The sequence below is a fragment of the Dendronephthya gigantea genome, unplaced genomic scaffold, assembly GCF_004324835.1.
Source record: "Dendronephthya gigantea isolate DGI-Jeju-01 unplaced genomic scaffold, DenGig_1.0 000011F, whole genome shotgun sequence".
NCBI lineage: Eukaryota > Metazoa > Cnidaria > Anthozoa > Malacalcyonacea > Nephtheidae > Dendronephthya > Dendronephthya gigantea.
This window is the reverse complement of record NW_021163021.1, coordinates 1,328,576-1,351,519: the sequence shown is the minus strand read 5'-3', so window position 1 is coordinate 1,351,519 and position 22,944 is coordinate 1,328,576. Positions and strand designations below refer to the sequence as shown.

Here is a 22,944-nt window from a genome sequence, read left to right as displayed (position 1 = left end):
TTGAAGATGATACAAATTTAAAAACTTCCTATCAGGAGCAGAAAAAACAGTATGAGACAAAACGGGCTCAAGCACGTGTCTCGGAAAACATTCTTTTTGGATTGGCCTGGGATGTAGTTGGTTTTGAGACAATTCTAGAGCAAAATAGAACATTTGTTACTGACACTCGCGAACTCCTGAGCAAATTGGACGACTCATGTACGAATGCAAGTGATAATGTTGCAAAGCACTTAAGTTCCATGAAAAGTAAATTGACTGAATATTGTAAAGGTGTGTTTGGTAAGCAACGAACTGCTGCAAGTCATGTGTTTGCTTTCATGTTATCTGATGAGAAAAGGAATGAGAAGCCTTACGCCATACCAGTCAGATTTTTTCCGTCAAGGGATTGACAGATAAAAAGCTTGGCCAGCTAAAAGATGAACTGGTGACAGAAATGAAGAAGCTTAGCATGACACCAGTTGGTAAGGATTTAATATAGTCTTGAAAGCAATCACTTCCCAAAGGGTGTTGCCATTTGGCATTTTATGTAGGAAGAGCCGTAACTGAAATCTTGTCAGGCTTCAAAATATGGCGTATATACTGTAAAGTATTCAGTGTATGTAACTACCCTTCTGCATTAATCAAATCAGCAGTGTCAGCATGAAAACATGAAATGGTTGGCCTAACCTAATGACACTTTCTGTCTCAAGCAATGCATTTGTCTAAATGCATTGTTTAGATGAAGTGTTGTGCCAAAACATAATGTGCTTTGTGACTGCTGAAAACAAAACTTCCCCAAACAGAAATTGCTAAACATTCAATACTAATTTTGTCTTTGGCTGTTATAGGCTTTGTAACAGATGGCGAATTTAATTCCCTGCGAACCACAGGTGATCATGATGCAATTAGCATCATTAAGTTGATAATGGAGTCAAAATCTGAGGCACAGTCAATATCTGTGAAGACGATACTGGAGTATTTGACGCCAGTTGAGAGAGAAGGTACAATTAAATATGAAGCAATGTCGCTAATATCAACAATAATAACGTTTATGTTACAGTTTTGAAATATTTCTGGAACCTCTGTCAGACAAGAATTAATGCTTTTTTTTAATTGCAGGTGTTATTTTGCCACAGAAGGTTCATCCTGCTGTTCCAGTGGAGGATGTGCAGTGGCTATTCCATTACATGGCTATTTCCGAAGCATCATTTGAAAGTGCCGTTCACATTCTTAGGCGGACACACTTCCCACATCACCATGATCCATACCCCTGGGTTGTAGGTACTGTAAATAATTTATCTTTGTAGTTTTCGTATGAATGGTTCAGGAACTTGTATCATGAGCCATTAGTGCATATTGCAAACATGGAAACTATATTTATCTTTCTGGCAGCAAACCACAAAAATAACAATTTCATGTGAAGCTCAAACTTACTGCAGGTTTTTAAGGGGGCAAGGCCCCTCCTAAAAGAAACCCTGTCTTAGCCAATAATTGGAAAGGATGAAACTGGATGATGCAAACCATTTACTTACCAAGGATCTCAAAGTTTCCACAGCTACTGTTTTCTCTTATTATTCTATCTTTCAGTACCATAATTCAAGTGTGTTCTTTACTTTTTACTCCAAAGGTAAAACGGAAACAGCAAATGACTGCTTAAAGTCTCTAATGGCAATGTACCTCTTCAAGAGTAAAGTGGCTACTAGCAAGGACAATGGAAGAGATTTCAGTACTCATCTGTACATCCCAGAGTACGACGAAGAAATCGAAGAATTCTTCCATGAAAGGGAAGATCACAACCACGTGCTCAAGAGACTAACAAACTGTTTGAGAGTTGGATCAATACCTGGCATCAATTTGAAGTGTTTTGTTGATGCATTGCACGATCCAAAAAGTGGCCTTACGAAGACAGCACTTACTGGGGTCAATAAACAATCTGTCCCTGACTGCGAGAAGATTTTTTCTGTAGGTGTCATCAAGTTCATGAAAGAAAATGGCCATCAAAAAGAATATGAATTCGTAAAGCTTGTTCATGATTGGCATAAAGCATCTGATGGAAGAGGATTGACGGAGGAATTCAGGAAAGAAGCAAATATGAACATGTTGCATTGGATTCTCGATGATTGGATGCCATGGCATCGTTACATCAAAGACTACAGCACTATTGACATAAATAGGTAAATATTAGTTTTTCATATAGCCTTAATATTGACAGATGTTGTCCCTTGAAAATATTACATCTGGAATGCTTAAAGTGCTCTTCTGAAACAGTTTAACTAATACATGTATGTAGATAACAGGGCAGCCTATTAAAAACTGTATAATTATTAAAATTATTGTACACCTCAAGAAAAGGCATTCGTTTTTGTAAATTCTTGACAAAGGGCATTTGCCCTAGAATACTTTCGTGACTGGATAGTCAAGAACAAGATTTTATTTTCAGTAGCTAAGGTAATATCAACCAAGTAATATCTGGAGTTTTAATATTTTTTTTTAATTCGAACTGTAATTTGGTTCTATTTAGGCCGATAAAGGGTATAAGAGGCCTATCAAGGGAACTGATTGTTGGGCTTATTGCCAACATAGAAAGTCAGGAGTTAAGACGACAAGAGTATGTAGAAAGACAACTTCCGCCGGAGCACCCGAGAGCGGGTTCCACAGATGATGTTGAGGGATTGGTATCAACATTACATGACCTTCTTGGCCCAGTTTTCGACCACAAGACATTCATTGATCAGCTCCCAAAAGTGCAGAACGAGTTTAAGAAGAGAATGGATCCTGACCTCCCATTCTACTATTGGACGCAATACAAAGAGCGCTACCAAACTGATCCCTTACCTAGTTTCAAACCTTCTTCTAGTGGTATTGAGAGGCTAGACAAGATCCAAATATCAAGAAGATCAGATCCTGGTCTGTTTGTCCACAACAGAGCACACTTGCCACAAAAGAACACCCTGACAGTACGGGCAAAGTTTCACAAGGCCCCTGATATGCTGCCAAGTATAACTTTATAGCAGTGTACCTTAGATCTTTAAAATATGTACCAAATCTGATTCTGAGTGTGCACTTTTGAAATTTAAGCGAAACATTTATGACACAAACTTCTTAAGAAATTTCATAAATAAAGGTGGCTTTTATTAATGAGCGTGCAAATTGACAATAAATCTTAAGAAACCCGTTCCTCGCAATAAGTAAATGGCCGATGCCGTATATTAAGTGTACCTTATGCACCCTCTGGCTTGCTCTTACAACTTCCTGTGGCCAGACACCTTTACGTTTAATTTTAATCTTCATGTAAAAGCCAGGTGTTGCCCAATGTGTTCGAAATCGAATGTAAGCGATTGTTACTTTTACAATATTGTGCAACTGCATCACTGGGTGAACAAACTGTGTAAGATCTTTCAATAGGAAACCAACTAATTTCCAACCCTGTCCATAATTAATTTGAACACAAATTGCATTGGCGTCGTACGCATTAGTAGGGTCAGCCTTTATACACACATCAACATTTGCTTGTTCATCACCATACATCTTCTCAAAGGCATGCTCGAGGTAATTTTGTCTTTGTTGATTTCCAGTAGCACCCATGACTTTAAAAGGAAGTTCATGTTCAATGTCTTCCTCGTTATCATGGTCCTGTACGACTGCGGCATGGGTTTGCAATATGTCCACCTCGTGGTGCAACTGATGAGAATTTGCATTATGCAAACTTGAGAGAGATGTTAGGAAATCAAAAGAATCTTCATTGTCAGCTAACACTGTAGACCACTCCCATATCACTTTGTATGTAACATCATTTACCATTATGTTGCAGGTGGACAAACAATCAATGGTGGTTGGAAGAGATCTCAATTTTGTAACATCTTCTTCTTTAAAAAGTGCCAAAAAAGACTCACCATTTACATCAATTTCAGCAATGATGAAGTTGATTGTAAGAACTGGGAAGCAAGGGACTGTCCACATCAGGTGTTCACTAGCTTTCAAAACTTTAACCAACTTTCCATTTAATAGAAGTTGGTTGTGTCCTTGTCCACTGTCTACAGTAGTATCTAGGAGTAAAGCAATTATACTGCAATGAACAGTTTGACAACTCTAGTACACAATTTTTCTTACTGTTACATTATTTAATAAATTATTAATAAAAATCATACAATAATTACTTATTAATAATTACCCCTGTTTCCAGCATTTTCTTTTGTAACCAAATTAGTTACTTCAGCTGTGTACTGCTGTTTAACCAAACAGCCCTAGAAAGTCAAAACTTAAAATGAACTTTTATAAATGATATTATGGCATTCAGGTTGATTAGTGATTAAATGTACCTGAAAGCAGAGGGAGAATTAGTAATATTGTTACTGAGAATAGGATGTTTTATTTGTTTGCATAAGTTCAAATTAACCTTTTACAAGCATGCACATAAACAATGAGGTACAATTAGTAGGTAATCAACCCGTGGTGTGATTACAAAAATTACTGTAGTTAAATTTGTCAATAATCGTACCTCACAAGACAAATGATTTTGAGTTAGCTATGTCATTATTATACTGAGGTACTTTGAATGTGGCAGTAAAATAAAGTGTAAAAATATAATTATACTGTACATGTGGAACTGGGTAATTGTTCAGTTTTTGAAGAGTCTCTGGACACACATTCCCAATTGCAATTTGAATTGCATCACAGTTTTCCAATCTGTAAGAAGATACATATATAGGTTATACAGTATTATTACAGTTTTATTAGTCTAGGTATTATTAGTATTATTATGTGTATTGTTAGTTGGTTCAGGTTACTTAAAATACTATGTTTGAGCTAGGCTGGTTATTATGGTAACTACAATGACAAACCCTTACCTGGGCATGCATGTATCTGCAATATCTTTAATGCCTTTAGATAAATGAAGAGGTTTGATAACTTTCTCCTGTGGATCAAACACTGGATGATGTTTGAAAATATTCATACAAAGATGGACACTGTCTTTATAATCATCTGGTACTTTCAGTGATTTAATACCAGTTACCATAGATAGGTTATCTATTATCCAATCAATACCACAAATCCATATTGACTAATTGCCTTTCTGGATCTCTGAATTCCAATGCCTGGGAGGGACTTTAAGTAATCACAGCCACTTAAAATGCACATTTCCTGAAATCTTTCCAGAGAAAATGGGCAATACTTGAAGTTCATTGATGGCCCAAGATCCTCTGATGTGATTAACGTACCAGTACCATCAGAGGAAATTTTATATATCACCTAGCAACAAAAATGGAAAAAATATATCATTACCACTGACATTATTTATACTAGCTGGTATACATATCATAAACTTCACACTGTACACAGTACTCTGGTTTGCAATATTTAAACAGTTTAGTTATATTTAACAGCCCAATATTCCAACAATCTTGTGTCTTCATTAGGATTGATCTGAGTACTAAGTACTAAAACAATTAAATATCCTATAAAGAAAGAGCAAGGTTGCCATGCATGTAGCAATATTAAGCAAAAAATAAAATTGCTACTTTCATACATGTTACAATGTCCTAAAAAGTTATCATGTTAAATTCACTTCTACCTCACTACAGCCATACACAAGCAAATCTGAATCTTCACTACATGCAAAATCAGCATAACCATTTTGCAGCATGAAGGTGATCTGAGCATCAGCTTCAAAGGGGGCAATGATATAGGTAATTTTTCTCCTTCGACACTCCTTAAATAATAAAATGAAACAGATTATAACAAATGAATGAGTAAATGTTTAGAGTATGCTCAAGGGTGTGTCATAAATGACAGATTTAAACAGCTATGGTCCAGTTAATAGTCAATTAATATATTGGAGTGAGATTTCAACATTTCATAGAAGTTTCTTGTCATGCCAGGTATTAATGCTGTGTATAAATGTCAGGTATTAAATAATTATAGCAGGTATACTTCAATGGTGACAGGTATTCATGCCAGGTATTCATACAAGAACCGCTTAAAAAATCTCTGCACTAGAAAACTTCGAAATTCCCCCTGGCCCTCCTGAACAAAAATGCTCTCCTGAACTTACATTAATAAGCCCAGATATCAAATCTTGCCCAACAGAAACACCCATCTTAAAATGCTTCCTGGCTTCATTGTGTAAACCTCTGTTCCATAGCTCTAGTCCGATACGAAGATTTTCGTTGCGAACTCTAAAATATATTCGATAAATTAGGTATACAATATAGAGTATATAAAACCTAGTCTCCAGGTCACAAGTCGTATTTCCACATAATGTACTGTGATTTTTACCTTTCTCTTTCTGTATTTACAACTTTCAGAGGAAATTTTCTTCCGTCGAACACGAGTAGTGGCGTTATATTATGGTCATTCAATATATTTACAAATAATAAACAGGAGTTGATACATCTGCAAGTTGAAAATCAAAACATACATTTATCGAGGATGGCATTTCATACTCAATTTACATAAATTTACATTTATAACGGATTATTTACCTGGTTAAATCTCCTCTTTTAAGCGCAATGTCTTCACAGTGAATACTGATAGATTTGTGAAGCCAGCAGTGAATATCAACCGCAGCGACTTTCCCATAAAACTCTCGAAGATGAATTTTCTTTGATGTTAAAATCAGTAAAAGCCCAGAAATACCCATACCGGTATCTATTTTGTCTTGTCATGTGTTCGTGTCAACGATCAAATGCGTTCTAATGAATTTTTTTTATTTGACCCGATATGCTTTGCGGTCTGTGTCGCACACCACCTGCTGAAAAAGCATGAAACTGACCGAACTTTCTTGTACACTGTACAATTTGTGGAAAGTCGAATGGAATTCTTTTAAAAAACATGTTAAGAGAGAACATAGTGAAGCTGTCGATTGTCTTGATGAGAACCAAAATGAAAACAACAATGAGAGACCTCTGTATGGTGCATCCAATGGAAGTTAGCCTGACAGGGGTACACATTTGCAGGAGAATACTTACTCTTACAGTATTAAAGTGCTACTGCAACGAAATTTTCGACCTCTTTTTTATTGGTTCAATTTAAAGTGCTCACTTTCCTGATTTTATTTCTGAAAACAGAATCAAAATTGGCTTTATCAAAAGATTTTTATAGCTCTCCAAAGTCGCAATTTTTGCCGCTTCCTGTGCGAACTTTTGCTCCGCCATATTGTAGTTTGTGACGTAGAAAAGAGTACCGATTCTTAGCATGGTGTAAAAATACTAGTGTTAAGTAGCCTCATCGACGAAGAAACTGTGTTTCTTACAGTCCCGACTAAGCCAGTATTCATCAAAATTATTAAATACCTATACATATGTTCCTAACGAAAAGATGGATTGCCAAAGTCAAAGAAAATATTGAAATAAAAGAGTATTGAAAGAAGATTCTGTGCATACATTTGATGTCTGAAGAATCGTAGCACAAGTTGAAAGCTAACAGATATATAGGCAAAGGCTGATTTTATCATAAATGCAAAGATACTTCCCGCGCACATGCATCAATGATGAATTATAGTGATGTTGGCCTTGGTGTCTTAAGCACGGCCAGTGTCATTTCTTAAGACATTGAAGTTCAATTTAAATCAGGAAGGTATTTTTGTAGGTAAACGGACCTGTGTTAGTGTGTGTTTGATATATTTCGATACGCGCTATTGCAAAACAGTGGCATTGAGTATTTATGTAGGTAAACTGACCTGTGTTAGTGTGTGTTTAATATATTTCGATAGGCGCTATTGCAAAACAGTGGCAATGTGGCATTTACAATAGTGCAGTATCATATTACTGTTTATGGTTTGTGGGAATATATCGCATAGCATACACCATTATTATCAGTAACAAGGACATCATATCATTGCCTTCGTCTTCGTTTATTGAAAGACTAAGCAGTTTTTTTAAGTTCTTCAAGATAGTCTTATGTAGGACTTTGTGGCATAAAGAAATTTGCGGCACAACATATACATGCTTATATATATATGGCATACATTACTACATTATATCGCTGTCAGACCGGCTAAGACTAATTTGAATTTTCTAACAAATCGGCGTATATTTCCAGACCCTTTACCAGGCATTCATTGAATATATGTTAGGTAACAGAATTAACTTCCATTTCAAAATAAAATGATTTGGTTCTCTGCGTCAAGCTCGAAAAGTCGAAGCGGACAACACACAAGCTATATATATTACCATAAGCTTCGAAACATTGGTACTCGTTCTGACGTCACATCAGCAAACATGGCGGCTATAAAAGTTCGCATTTGATACCGAGGTTTGAGGGCAAAATTAGTCAACTTCTACCTAACACACAAAAGTCATATGTACATCATATTGTTTCTAAAAGACTGAATATTTTTTAGGCTAATAAAAATGGGGTCGAAAATTTCGTTGCAGTAGCACTTTAATGAAATGCAATGGCATGCTGCAATATTTGTGTTAAATTTAAAAGAAAAGTGCAAAGTTACCCAAGGTTACTCTGCAATTGTGGTGCCCTATATGGTGAAAGTCGTAAATTTGAAAACAATAAACTGTGAAGAGCTAAATCATACAACATCAAATTGTGATGCATTAAAATTGTGAATAGAGAGATTGTGCAACATTAAATTGTGAAACACTAAATCGTTCTACTTTAAATTGTGAAACATTGATAATTAGTTACGCTGAATAATTTGCATAAATTATTTTCACGCGGAATTATAATTTACACCTATTTTTCAGCATGACGGAAAGCGATAACTCTATGCAGGAATTGACTCGTGATTTAAGTGCCATTGTTTAAGTGCCATTGTTTCATTGCTACGTTAAGCAGAGTCACCTCTTTCACCTAATAGTAATATTGGGCAACCTCCTGATAGTCGAAGTTTATTTGAAAATGCTAGAGATACTGGTGAGACAACCTCCCAGCCGAACACATCAAGCACCTGTTGCTGACACCTGTTGCTGCTGGTCAAGCACTTTCAAATTTTAGGCAACTTTTTGCTCCATACAACAACCACCCCACTTCTTCTTTCACCCAACAAAGGTGTAGGGCATTGACTGCTCCGCCAAGCAAGCCCAGAAAGAATAATTTAAGAACTCTGCATTCATTTGTTGTTAACGATACTTGGACCCACAAGTTTTTCTGTCTAGCAAGTCATGTTCAGAATACCCAACCTTCAAGAAGAGATAAACTTTCTCTACAAGATGCTGGACTAGGAAGGAAAACAAAAACAATTGGGCGTTATGATGATGCTTCGGCACTCATGGTTAAAATCGAGACAGTTTATCCAAAAATGAAAAGTGGCGGAGGTTTTGAGTTTCTTCCCAGTGGTGTGATTAATAAAGAACTTCTTCAGGATACACTGTTCCTTTTTTAAGAGTCATCGGGCATTGGCCAAGCTATAATTTACATTCGACCGTTGCAAAAATCTCTGAAGATCAATACAGCTGCAGAGTTTCAGAGCTGCAGAGTTTCAATACAGCTGCAGAGGTTCATTTTCATTTATTTTTGCATGATTTTTTTACTTTATAATACATTGGCTTTTGGTGAAACAAAATAGGCAATATGGGTTGCCCCTTTTAAAACTCTTACGAGACCAATATTAGACATGTAGGTTTTATGTGGATGTCATTTAATGCTTCCTAGGATCTACCATGTTCATCATCTGATTGCCCCAGGGTACAGTGCATTTTATGTTGCATTGATATCTCAGTGACTGAGGTGAGATCACAGCAATTGGTAATGTGAAGCTGGCAAGACTGGCAATGATCAGGTAACTAATGAACATGATAAGTTCAATCATGATTTATTCATAAAGTATAACCTGATAACCAGATCAGTAAAAGATAAAACATAAAATACTATTGTGACCACATGTATATAAGCATGCAAAAGAATATCAAATAACAACCTAATCAATCTAACCAATTACAAGTTGATATATGAATGAACTTTGTACTCATAAGAGTGTGATCATTACATGCACAATAAAGACTCAGTGACTCACTTCTTAACACTTTATACTATGATGAGCACATAGTGCTGTAATGCTAGTGAATAAATTTGAATTGTAAATAGTTGTACATGACTACATGTGTATATAAGGCTGTGTGAAATGTTAATAAAGTCATCATTAAGTGACTAGGGTTTTGCCTAGCACGTTACAATTGGTAGCAGGAAATGGTTTTGTTTTATTGAGAACTGATTTTTAGTTGTTTTTTTTGTTGTATGTTGAGGAGGCAGGCTAGTATGTGCCATGAAACCCGAGGAGGATGCAGGCTAGTATGTGCCATGAAACCCTGGGGGTATCATGGGGGAGGAGAAAAAATCATACTACCTACACAGTATTAGTACATGGTACACAGTTACACAGTAACTGCCCATGCACAAATCAGCGATGTTTTGCAGGGGGAACGTGGGGGAATGACATTCCCCCACTATTTTGACAAGGGGAATGGCGTTCCCCTTGCAAAAATTACACATGGGGGAACGGCGTTCCCCCAAACAAGATTTATAAAAGTATAGAACTCATGATAAAAATATAGAACATTAATGCATGATCGATTATTGTAATTTCTCAACATATAGTAAAAAATATATATAGATCCGCTTATTCAAATTTGTTAGTATCTAGAACCTTCGAAGAACATGTAGTGCCTAGTCACGCAGTCACGCTAATGTTTTGCGCACATTATGTGGTTTCCGGTAGGCGCGCAAGGAAATGCCTGAAACTGACGAACACTGTATAATTCTGTTAGGAAATAAAATTTAGTAATAATATAGTCTCACTAAACACTCTCAAGAGTGACATCTCTGTAGAACGGTATCAAGTATCAACAAATTTCTAAGGAATAAAATAATATCAAAAGATATTATTGTCCTTGTGCTAAAAACACTTAAGAAATAGAATATTAGGTTTTATAAGTTGGTAAGGAAATGTCCAAACAACCTACAATCACTGGATTTTTTAAAAAGTCAGCTGAAGTTTTAGTTGCAGAAAACGAGAAAGTACCAGAACAAGCAGAACCCCAACCGGAAAATGCAGGTGAACATAGCGCACATGTCGAAACCAACGAAATTGACGAAGCTGCAGGTCCATCGACAGCGGCTGATGTGATTGACAAGCCAACGATCTGGACGGATAAAATGTGGAACGAAAAACAACAACTCTACCCATGGCTACAGTGTAAGAATAGAAAACTTGTGTGCAGTTTCTATATTTCAGCAAAAGATCTTGGTCCGCACAGAACACAAGGCTGTTACCCGAGTACAGAATGGCAAGCAACAAGCGTGACATATTACGGGAATTCGCAAGAAGCTAGGTCAACTTCACTCCGTAAAAAAATTTACAAACATTTAAACAACGATGCACATAAACGAGCAGAAGAGATGGTGAATCAGCAGAAGAAGAACATCATGCCTGCGCATATGGACGTCATGAATACTGAATGGTTAGATACAACAAAAAGAGTTTTTCGCACGAGCTATTATATAGCAAAGAATGATCGACCGTTAAACGATATAGAAGGGTTAGTTGACTTGCAAATTCATAATGGGCTCGATATGGGGACTGGGCTGCATTCACGATCTTCTGCAACTGCTATAATTGACCATATTGCATATGAGATGCGTTCCACGATTTGCAAGACCATCAAAGAAAACAAAGGGAAAGTGTCCATTCTGATTGACGAGTCTACTACTGTGTCTGGTATTTCAACACTGATAATTTACTTAAAAGCTCAACTCGAAAGGTCAGGAGAAGCACAATTCTTGTTTCTGGACTTGGTGGAGTTGACAAGTGGTCAAAGTGCAAAAGAGGTTCATACAGCACTACTTGCTTGTTTAAAACGGCATGGGTTTGACATGGATTACTTGCAAGAACATTTTGTTGCATTTACAACAGACGGAGCTAGTGTCTTGACTGGAAAGAAGTCGGGAGTCATGGAGCTACTTATGAATGATTTTCCAAATCTCATCACCTGGCACCTTTTTAGAATCATCGCCTAGAACTTGCAGTTGACGATGCGATTTCAGAATTGATGGGAATAAACCATTTTAAGATTTTTGTTGAAAGACTGTATTCAATTTACAGCCAATCGCCCAAAAATGTGCGCGAACTACAAGAAGTTGCTAAAAGTCTAGATGTCCAGCTTCTAAAGATCGGTAAGGAGTATACTAAGTACGAGATGGGTTGCGAGTAGTCACAGGACGGTTTTGGCAGTTTGGAACAACTACGAAGCACTCTGCAAACACTTCAAAGACAAAGCAGCTGAAAAAGGAAAGAATTCAACAATGTACGAGGGGTTAAACAAGCGAATCCAGTCGGAGGAATTCTTGTTGGACTTGGCACTCATGTGTGATGTTCTTTTTGAGCTTTCTGAGCTCTCCGAGGCCATGCAACACCGTTCAATGAACATCGTCAAAGCCGACAGATGTATCAAGCGGTCCATGAGAAGCATCAAAACATTGAAGCGCAAGACTGGAACAAAGTTGATGATGGCCAAGGATGTGGTCAAGGAAGGAAAATTTGGCACTGTACCACTAGTTTCCAATCGTAGACATGTCAATATTGATGCTAATGCATTAATAGACAAATTGCTAGATGCAATGAAAGATCGTCTGTTTGCCACATGTGCCTCCGGAACTGTTCGCGAAAGTGCTGCCTATCAGAAGCTTCTTGATCAGATTTGCGTTCTCTACCCAACTTATTGGCCACAGGATCTTGATCTAAATTATGGTGAGGAAGAGGTACGATCATTGTGCGATCGGTTTTTCCCTTCCAAGAAGTTCAACAGTGCCTGCGTTCCAAGACTATGTTGATAGTCAAGGGAGACGAGTTCCTGACAATCTCCAGCCTCTATTGAGATGTTGCTCCTGTATCCCGGTCTCATCGGCAGAATGCGAACGTGGGTTTAGTCAAATGAACTTGGTTTGTACGTCATTAAGAAATCGCCTACTTGTTGAACGAATATCAAATTTAATGTTTATTAAACTTGTTGGTCCTTCGATTAATGCTTGGAATCCAGAAAAATATACTAAATCCTGGCTGCGAAAACATCATTCAGCCAATGATGAAAGAGTAAGAAAGCGAAAGTTAGGGGAAGATGCTGAAAGTCAGCAGCAGACAGCCGCAAAACAACGACTTTGGCAATTACTTTAGACATTTTAGACATAAATATCACTGATATAGAACATAGTCTTAACAAGTTAATTAGTTTGAATTTACTCTTTGTATAACATGATATTGTATAATTTGTATTATATGTATTTTGGCAATGCCTAAATTGGCTATTAACTTATTATAGGCAGTTGACCACGCCCATATATAGGCCACGCCCATATATAGGCCACGCCCATTGAATTTTGAAATACGCGTTCAGCGTTCCCCCACTTCCAAAATTTGCAAAACATCGCTGGCACAAATGCACCCAAAATTTAATCTCACCCTCGCATTTTGCAAACTTTCTAACTCTGGCACTGCATTTGAAAATAAAACTAGACAAACATCAATTTGGATGTTGCTAATTTATTTTTTAAAAGCATCAGCTCAAACAACTATAATACAAATAATTGTCAACAAAAGAATGCGAAATTTATCTATAATACAAATAATTGTCAACAAAAGAATGCGAAATTTATCAATCTAGCTGAGTGTGTGAGCAAAATACAATATATTTACAACAAGATGGAATTCAATGTTTGTTATTCTTGGAACTATTTTATTAAAAATCATTGAATGGGATGCAAAAATAGTTAGTCTGAAGATAATTCATGGCTTAAAAGTTAAAAGTCTATCCAGAAGTGGTAAATGTATGAACAAATATCCATCAAGATATGTTGATTTCTCATTACTCATGGTTTTGCTGATTTCGTACTTGATGGTGGTAAGCTAAGAATAGCAACGAGTCCCTCGTTTCCTGTTGGTCTCGACAAATTAATGAGATTTTGATATGTTATACTACTTGCTGCTATATTTTTTACCATAGCTTTCATTGGTATTGCTTTGCCTTCAGCTAGATTGAACAGATTGCCAGAAAATGTTTGCAGTCAAACATAGCAGCTATCATTTTAATGAAGCTGAACCAAAGCACTGTTGACAAACATTACATTGGATTCCGATATGATGTTTTCTGTGGTGAGATGTAACTTTAACTGGAACAGTACCTTTAATAAAGCTTTCACTTTTTCCAAAGCATTGTGTTGTGTGCTGGAAATGAAGCATCGAATAAGGTGGAATAGAAACTCCCAAACAAAGCTTGGCAAAACTTGCCAGTTGAAGCCATACAAAGTGCAGGATGATGTTCTTTCAAGATTTGCTTGGCAAGTCTGCAAAGTGGGCATCAAGTTCTTTCAATGCATGGATATATCCTGGGGTTAAAGATTGCTAAAGAACTGGTACATCCAACACGGATGCATTATGACCAATCAACACAGGTATTATTTTATTGTTTAAAAACACAGGCTTTTAATATTTTCAATGCACTGTATGAACATTAGTAAGGCATCATCTTTTGAAGTACTGTTTACAGGGTGGCCTTGTGCAGGAGAGTTTTTTGCCTATTTGTTCTCAATAATTCCAGTTTACTAACATTAGCTGCATACTTGGTTGTTTTCATCCAGGCATAATATAATGTGAATATTCATTTGGCATCACATTTTGACGTGTGATCACCAAATGCATGTGGGACTATTTGTAGCAGTGATTTCTTTAGCTGTGCTGGATCATCTTTGTTCTAAGTGATGCAATTTGGCAAAATGGTTGATAACCTTTTGCGAAAGTACAGAACAGTCTTTAAACTTGCTTTGCTGACTTAGGTTATACAATCTAGTTGTCAATAATCCTTTAGCATGTGTGATGTTCTGACATCAACACCATATGGTACTTTCTCGTGCATTTGGCATACAGTTGCTGTGTCATCATCCCCAATGTATATGGTGTACTTAATAGTGTTTGATAATGGTGCTTTGTTCCACAGTTCACAGGCAACAGAACTTTCCACAGACTTTGAAGACCCTGTGTGATTTTTTCTGAAGTCATGGACTGTGTGATTTTTTCTGAAGTCATGGACTGTAGTTTTTTTTCCTTTTACCTTGACCACTGCAAAAAATCAGCAATTGTTACATCTGGTACCATAGACTACATTCTTTCATCTGGTACCATAGGCCTGTGCCACAGTCTCAACCTACTTCTTGTTCACGAACCTTGTATGTTTTATGGCTTATGGTTGGTACATTCAAAGTGGAAAAAAGGTGGTTAACATGAGGATGGCCCATTCCAGTATGAAGACATCCCATGAAAAGTCAGGTGTTGACATCCATGCAAGGTGGTGCACATGTTCCAGATCAGTGTTGTGAGGATGTACAAACTTCATTCAGGTGGTCGCATTCCAGACATTGAACATATACACTTCCCAGCCCAATCAGTTTTTCTTTTAATATATTTAATATTAATATTATCATCGGCCTGTTTGTTTAAAATCAGAAAACAGGAATGTATTTTATCTTTTTTTTGTACTGTAAACCACAGGAGCTGGTTGGTAAAAACTGGATTAGAACTTATCCATCACATACCACATATATTTACAGTATAATTCAGTTCACTCCTAGATCAGGCCTTATCAGTATTTATCATGACTATATTTTATTAAACAATAAAACTAAAATATAAACTTCCTCCTTGATGAAACACTGACTATCCTTTTTTCACTGATAAAATTTTCCTGTCCTATTTTTAAATGTATTCTCGCAGAGCGGCATTGTAATGCTTTCGGGGGTTTCCAGGCTTTTTAAATCTGCCATCTTTGTCTTGCTTGGCATTTAAATTTCCTACGAGCGGGTATTAGCTGGCAAGGCAATTAATGTATCAAGCCACCTTAAGTCAAACTTAACAAAGTCAGATAAACAAAAGGTAATGGAGAAACATATGTCCAATAACACAACTTATATATTATTATTTGCTTACATTACTATTATCTTTCATTGAAATACAAACAGCAATAAATAACACACAGTCCACCACTCATTTTCTTACCAAAGTTTTGATCTACTTTGGTTTCTCGTACTGCAGCATCACTATAATCATCATATACAACGTATTAATGACTTAGAAGGAAATCTCCAGCATTCACATTGCTTTTTGGCATTGGTGGTTGATTTTTCCAAATTTATTTGTTTCCCCCACAGCCTAGTTTTCCACAACTTGTTTGGACAACTACTATAGTTCCATCTATTGTGGTTTTCACCAGAGGATTATCTTGTTTACAATAGTGGCAAAACGTAAAAATAAAAGCAACTGCAAAAGGAAAACAATATATTTTGGTTCCTGGCATAAATTTTAATGTGGATCCCTGAAAAATATATTAAATGTAGAAAAAATATATTAAATATATTAGATGCTTGAGCCATAGGTAACTAATCTGTGGTGTGAAAATACCTTTTATCCTCTTCCAACTCTGCTTCTTCCGAATGGAATTCTCCCATACTTGAAATGCTATCCATTTCATCATCTGTGCATTCAGCAGTCGATTTTGTGTCAATATTAGTTGGAATGCCATATGGTAGCATTTCAACATTCTCACAACCACACTCTTCTTCATTCATAATATTACACTGCACACCTAACAAATGCTAGCCTGCAACACAGACTATATATTGGGGTATATATAGTCTGCTTAATCAGCGGCACAAAGCTTGTATGGTCACGTGGGTTTCCCAAAAATTGTGGGACTCATTTTGATTGGTTAGCTTATAATTATGCAAATATTTAAAGTGCTACTGCAACAAAATTTTCGACCCCATTTTTATTAGCCTAAACAAATATTCAGTCTTTTAGAAACAATTTGATGTATATATGACTTTTGTGTGTTAAGTAGAAGTTGACTAATTTTGTCCTCAAACTTCGGTATCAAATGTGAACTTTTATAGCCGTCATGTTTGCTGATGTGACGTCATAACGAGTACCGATGTTTCGAAGCTTATGGTAATATATATAGCTTGTGTGTTGTCTGTTTCGAATTTTCGAGCTTGACGCGGAGAACCAAATCATTTCATTTTGAAATGGAAGTTAAGTCTGTTACCTAACATATATTCAAGGAATGTCTGGTAAAGGGTCTGAAAATATACGCCGATTTGTTAGAAAATTCAAATTAGTCTTAGCCCGTCTGACAGGGATATAATGTAGTAATATATGCCATATATAAGCATGTATATGTTGTGCCGCAAAGTCCTTTATGCCACAAAGTCCTACATAAGACGATCTTGAAGAACTTAAAAAAACTGCTTAGTCTTTCAATAAACGAAGACGAAGGCAATGATATGATGTCCTTGTTACTGATAATATTGGTGTATCACACTATGCGATATATTCCCGCAAATCATAAACAGTAATATGATACTGCACGATTGTAAATGCCACATTGCCACTGTTTTGCAATAGCGCATATCGAAATATATCAAAGAAACACTAACACAGGTCCGTTTATCTACATAAATACTCAAGAAACACCATCTTTGCTGATTTAAATTGAACTTCAATGTCTCAAGAAACGACACTGGCCGTGCACATTAAGACACCAAGGCCAACATCACTATAATTCATCATGAATGCATGTGCGCGCGAAGTATCTTCGCATTGATGATAATATCAGCCTTTGCCTATATATCTGTTAGCTTTCAACTTGTGCTACGATTCTTCAGACATCAAATGTATGCACAGAATCTCCTTTAAATACTCTTTTATTTAAGGGATCTTGGTAAACAAGAGTCATATACGAATCATTGAAATTGACTTAGCCGCGCAAAGAACTAGTATTTTTACGCCATGCTAAGAATCGGTACTCTTTTCTATGTCACAAACCACAATATGGTGGAGCAAAAGTTCGCACAGGAAGTGGCAAAAATCGCGACTTTGGAGAGCTATAAAAATCTTTTGAGAAAGCCAATTTTGATTCTGTTTTCAGAAATGAAATCAGGAAAGTGAACACTTTAAATTGAGCCAATAAAAAAGGGGTCGAAAATTTCGTTGCAGTAGCACTTTAAAATTTCAGAATATTTATTTTTTTCACAAACAACATGGCATCCTTCATTGAACCATCTTTGCTTGAAGGAGAGCACTTTTCGGAAGCTATTCGGATTGTATGCTGTTTTTTTCAAGTGGAAAGTCTTCATCGAGAGCAAGTCGAGGCACTCAAAGCCTTCTTACTTGGTAAGAATATCTTCTTTAGTGCTGGCACAAGCTACCGGAAGTCTCTAATCTTCCAAGTGACCTTCTCGAGGAACAAGTCGTTGGAACCAGCATTGCCATCGTTATATGCCCTTTGGTGTCTCTGATGCTCGACCAAGTCGCATATTTGAAGTCCTTAGGATTTAATGCTGCTGCTGTGTACCATGGCCAAAACGAGGATGTGTTGAGAGAGATCGAAGAAGGTCACTATGCCTATATTTACACTACTCCTGAATCGATGCTAAGTGTAAAGCGATTGCAAAAGATGCTAAGAACGCCATACTTCTTTGAGCATTGTGTTCTAGTTGCAGTGGACGAAGCTCACTGCATCAGTCAATGGTAAGTACTATTAAAAGTTGTTCTGTTGTTACATTGAAATGTGTCAACTTGTACTAACTATGTGGTCATCAATCACAAGCAGCTATCTGCTAGGGAAATACTTCAATCAGTTAAATGTTGAAACCATGCAATTTTAAAGTGCCTATATCACTCGTGGCATCTTTACGGATTTGGAAAGAGTGTAAAAAGTTAGTTTATAAAGTATAGATCCTTTCTTGATATAAAACTATAGTTTCCGAGATATTGGGTTTCAAACAGGGCATTTTTTGCATTTTTTTAAAAAAAGGCGTGTTGCTCGGGGAACTGGGAGTCAGGAACCTAATTTGCAAGCACGCCATCTTTCCTAACAAAAACATATATTTTCGCTGGTAGTATCCTTTGCGTTTTTCAAAATAATGCCAGAACAGTGTGTTGTCTACGGTTGTAACAACACAGCTAGTTCGGAGAAAGGTATATCTTTATACTGTATACCTTATTGGGATGATAGCAGGCAAATTGCGAGAGCCAGAAGAAAGAAATGGGAGGACTTTATTTGGCGGAAAAGAGACAAATGGCTGCCAAGTGCTAGCTCAGTTGTGTGCTCTAAACACTTCGCGGAAGAGTGTTTTGATTACGGTTCCAGCACTGTAAAGAAGTACAAGACCCCAAAGCTTAAGCGGGATGAAATTGGAGTAACTGCTGTGCCTTCTCTGCTGCCTGAGCGACATCTTTTGATAGTGAATGCACCATGCGCTTACAACGCTGAGGGAAGGTATGTGTCATATCTTGTGTATACTCTATATTTCATTCTTAATTGGGCATTTTTCTAGCTTTGGTTTGTACTTATATACTTGATTACTTTTAATAGGTTGTATTTAAAGCTAAGATATAAAATCTTTCGAATAATTTTTACAGAGCACTTGAGGGAATCCCAACTGTGGAAGATCCTCAGCCTTCTACGTCAACAAACGTGACTATTTTAGATCTTAATACATATTATTGGTTTGGTGTATTTACAAAACATCTACATCAAATATCTACAATTATAGATTACATTTGTGGAAAGAGTTTCAACTGGTGAGGAAACCGTACCTTCAACCTCCATGAAAAGAAAAGTGGTGAGATTTTTGGACTATAGAACCGATTGTATCATATGTCATAGAGTGATGTTTAGAAACAGTCAGTGGTCATGCATACTCTGATAAGGCCATATACTAATGACAGATGCTTGTGTTGTTAACATACAAAAGGTCTATTGCAAATAAGTACTTTTGTCTTTATAGCATGGAGAATGTAGCAATTGCAAAGCTTTATTGCTAAAAAATAAGAGGCTTAAAAGTGACTGGCTGTCTGCAAAAAATAAGCTGGAAGTTTGCAGAAGGCAAATTGCAAGAAGTTCTGGTAAGTTATATGTGTTGAATATTGATTTATTTTGGTCTTATGTCACACCAGTTTACTACCAGAGCAATGGGATCAACATTCACATCACTTCGAGCCCTGGGTATCCTCAGTCCAATGGACAGGTTGAAAGAACAGTCCAAACAGTAAAAAAATTACTAAAGAAAGCTGATGAAAGTGGCCAAGATCCCTATTTATCAATACTGGAATACAGTAATAGTCCTTTGGATAGCGTTAATAAATCGCCAGCACAACTGCTTATGAGTCGCAGATTGAAGAGTCGTCTTCCGACCATTACATCATTGTTACAGCCACAAATCCAACAAAATGTTGTGAAAAAATTGCGATCTAGTCAGCAAATCCAAAAGAAATACTATGACATTGGGTCAAGAGTTCTACCGCCCCTTCGCAAAGGAGAGGTTGCAAGAATGCAAAGGAAAGGAAAGTGGGTACAAATAACTGTCATTGAGCAACATGATACGGCACCACAATCGTATCTGGTACAGACTCAAGATGGTCGAATATTCAGACGAAATCGACAACACCTTTTAAAGACTAATGAAAGGCAGTGTGACTCATTCAATGAGGACTCAGAAGAGGATACCCCACAGACAGAACACGTACCACTGCAGACAGAACATTTACCAGTTGAAGAAGAGAAGCACGCAAATACAGAAGGAATCCAGATCACGAGATATGGACGCAGAGTGCGTAAGCCACAGCGTTACGGAGTGAATCCAGATTGAGTATCCAGAACATATTTAGTATAACTGTGAGAAAACATTGAGAAAAAAAAACATTTAAAACTTTATAATTTCTTCTGACATTTATTAAATCTTCTTGAATGAGGGAGATGTTGAGACTTTGGAATAATTAGTTAGGTATAATTATTATTCAATGACGTAATATTTATATGTGTGTATAAATGATTTCTGATATGAAATATACATCTTTTTACACTGAATGTCGAGTACATAACACACTGTAGCCTCTGCCCTCTGGGTATAAACTTGCACATACGGTAACATGCAGTGTCCCAGCTGCAATAGTTAACAATATAACAAATTTTCTATGATTGTAAAAAACACAGGAGAAGATGCACATCCTAGTACCATGTCAACCACAGCAGGTGATGATGCACATTGTAGCTCAGATATTGGAATACCTTCATCAGATGATTTTGATGAGCTATTAAGCTCAGATATTGGAATACCTCCATCAGGTGATTTATATGATGAAGAAGAATCAATAAGTGAATCAACTGAGACAGAGGATGAGGTAAATCCTCAACATAAAAAGTAAGGCCACAACCCTGATAGAATATACAGTAATATGTAAACATAATACAGTAAATACAGTAGAAAACAATCCAGACAACACATTTTTCCTTATATATGACACACCAGCTATAATGCCCAAGTGACTGAAATATATAATTAAAATAAACTGTTATTTTTTAGAATCTTTTTCAATGATTCCAATTTAAGAAGAGAGCCAAAGTTTATTGTGTTCTTTACACAGTTACTTGCTCTCTTCAAATTTTGCCATGCCTGCAAATGTGACAATCCTCTTGTTGAAGTTCCAGAAAATAGTACAATGGCAGAAGTGACCTCCATATGTGCTAACCCGAAGTGTGGCAAGACAAGCAAATGGTTCAGTCAGCCATATATAACAGGCACAATGGTTCCAGCTGGCAATTTATTACTTTCATTTGGAATTCTTGTTGCTGGCACATCAGCCACCAAACTCCTGAGAGTATTCCAGCATAAGGGATTGAAATGCTTCTCACTTTCAACTTTTTTTAAGCATCAACATGTGAGTGTACTCATAATATTTAGCTGACAATGTGCATTTGATTTTATCGTGTCTAATTAGCTTAAATACTGAAAGTTGATAATAAGTAGTTAGGTGCATGATTCCAGGAGTGTTGTCCAGTGTTTTATAGTACTTGTATATCATAATTGCGGGAAAAATTATTTCCTGTGATATATCTTCATTGGAAAAAGTATCAAGAGGGATTAATTTCAAAATTGAAAAACCAAGATGATCTCATGGTATCTGGTGATGGAAGGCATGACAGCATGGGTCATAGTGTCAAGTATTGTGCCTACACAATATTTTGCTGTACAGTTCCATTCATCATGCAGGTATGTAATTAAAGTACAAATTTTAGGAGATTGATACCAGCTCTACAGGGAAAATTATATTATATTATTTATAGAGAAACAAAGTGGGTAGCAGTCCTGCAATGGAGTACAATGGGTTTGTATGGGCTATGGAATATCTTCTGGGCACTGGCTTACTCATGAAGACTTTTGCTTCCGACCGACATTCAGGAATTGAAAAACACATGAGGGAAAAGCTGGCCAGCATCAAACATTACTTTGATGTTTGGCATCTAAAGAAAAGTATGTTGTTGAAATAAAAAAATAGAAGTTTTTTATTCCATCGCTTTCCTATTATATATGTAATTACCATTTACCAATATATACGTAACTGTCAGGGGTGGGGGTATTACGGGAATATGAAAGAAAACAACCTGTATTTTGTTCTGTATATTCTTGTGTTATAGAAATCACAAAAGTTTTGACAAAAATTGCAAAAGTTAGTGGAAATGAGATTTTGAACGAGTGGATTAAACCATGTGCAAACCATCTATTTTGGAGTGCCATGACCACTAAAGATGGAAATTATGAAGTTATTTGGGCTAAGTTTTCATCGTTCTTCAGCCACGTTGTCAACAAGCACAAAAATCTCAAAAACCCCATTTTGATTAGTGTGCTCATGGAGATGAGATTCAACCACGGAGTGGCTAGATGAAGGTAAGTAACATTTTAAGTACTGTATTTATATCTTTAATACACTAGATAGGCCCTCTGTGATTCATTTTCAATTATAATTTCGATTGTGTGAGAATGATGTTCTTGTAATCTCCATTATAGATTCTATTGCATATGAGAAAATGGTGGCTGCACTTACAAATACAAAGTTGATGAATGGTATAAAGCAGGCATCTCCTTTTGGCCAGACAAGTGCTCTAGAGGGATTCCATTCAGTGCTCAACAAGT

At 36.6% G+C, this 22,944-nt stretch overlaps 3 protein-coding genes across 3 annotated transcripts; all 3 read left to right on the top strand.

Moving 5' to 3' along the window:
* The first annotated feature begins 433 nt into the window (after positions 1-433).
* On the top strand, positions 434-2,990 carry LOC114518616. The gene is made up of 5 exons (XM_028538628.1): positions 434-461; positions 828-980; positions 1,099-1,260; positions 1,607-2,153; positions 2,501-2,990. The coding sequence occupies exons 1-5, from the start codon at positions 434-436 to the stop codon at positions 2,988-2,990; spliced, it is 1,380 nt and encodes a 459-aa protein (XP_028394429.1).
* A 7,885-nt stretch (positions 2,991-10,875) lies between these two features.
* Positions 10,876-11,946, top strand: LOC114518615 (E3 SUMO-protein ligase KIAA1586-like). The gene has a single exon (XM_028538627.1). It carries the CDS (start codon positions 10,876-10,878, stop codon positions 11,944-11,946), a length of 1,071 nt encoding a protein of 356 aa, XP_028394428.1.
* Positions 11,947-21,149: 9,203 nt separating this feature from the next.
* Positions 21,150-22,696, top strand: LOC114518614. Its single transcript, XM_028538626.1, has 5 exons — positions 21,150-21,154; positions 21,337-21,691; positions 21,844-22,023; positions 22,098-22,284; positions 22,449-22,696. The coding sequence occupies exons 1-5, from the start codon at positions 21,150-21,152 to the stop codon at positions 22,694-22,696; spliced, it is 975 nt and encodes a 324-aa protein (XP_028394427.1).
* Positions 22,697-22,944: the final 248 nt, after the last annotated feature.

Excerpts from the sequence above, each read along its gene's own strand:
- LOC114518614 (XM_028538626.1), top strand. Across the intron at positions 21,692-21,843 it reads CTTTTTTTAAGCATCAACAT|GAAAAATTATTTCCTGTGAT; the intron begins GTGAGTGTACTC and ends TCATAATTGCGG. Across the intron at positions 22,024-22,097 it reads CAGTTCCATTCATCATGCAG|AGAAACAAAGTGGGTAGCAG; the intron begins GTATGTAATTAA and ends TATTATTTATAG.
- LOC114518615 (XM_028538627.1), top strand. The coding sequence starts at position 10,876 with ATGTCCAAACAACCTACAATCACTGGATTTTTTAAAAAGTCAGCTGAA.
- LOC114518616 (XM_028538628.1), top strand. The coding sequence starts at position 434 with ATGAAGAAGCTTAGCATGACACCAGTTG. Across the intron at positions 1,261-1,606 it reads TCCATACCCCTGGGTTGTAG|GTAAAACGGAAACAGCAAAT; the intron begins GTACTGTAAATA and ends TTTACTCCAAAG. Across the intron at positions 2,154-2,500 it reads AGCACTATTGACATAAATAG|GCCGATAAAGGGTATAAGAG; the intron begins GTAAATATTAGT and ends GGTTCTATTTAG.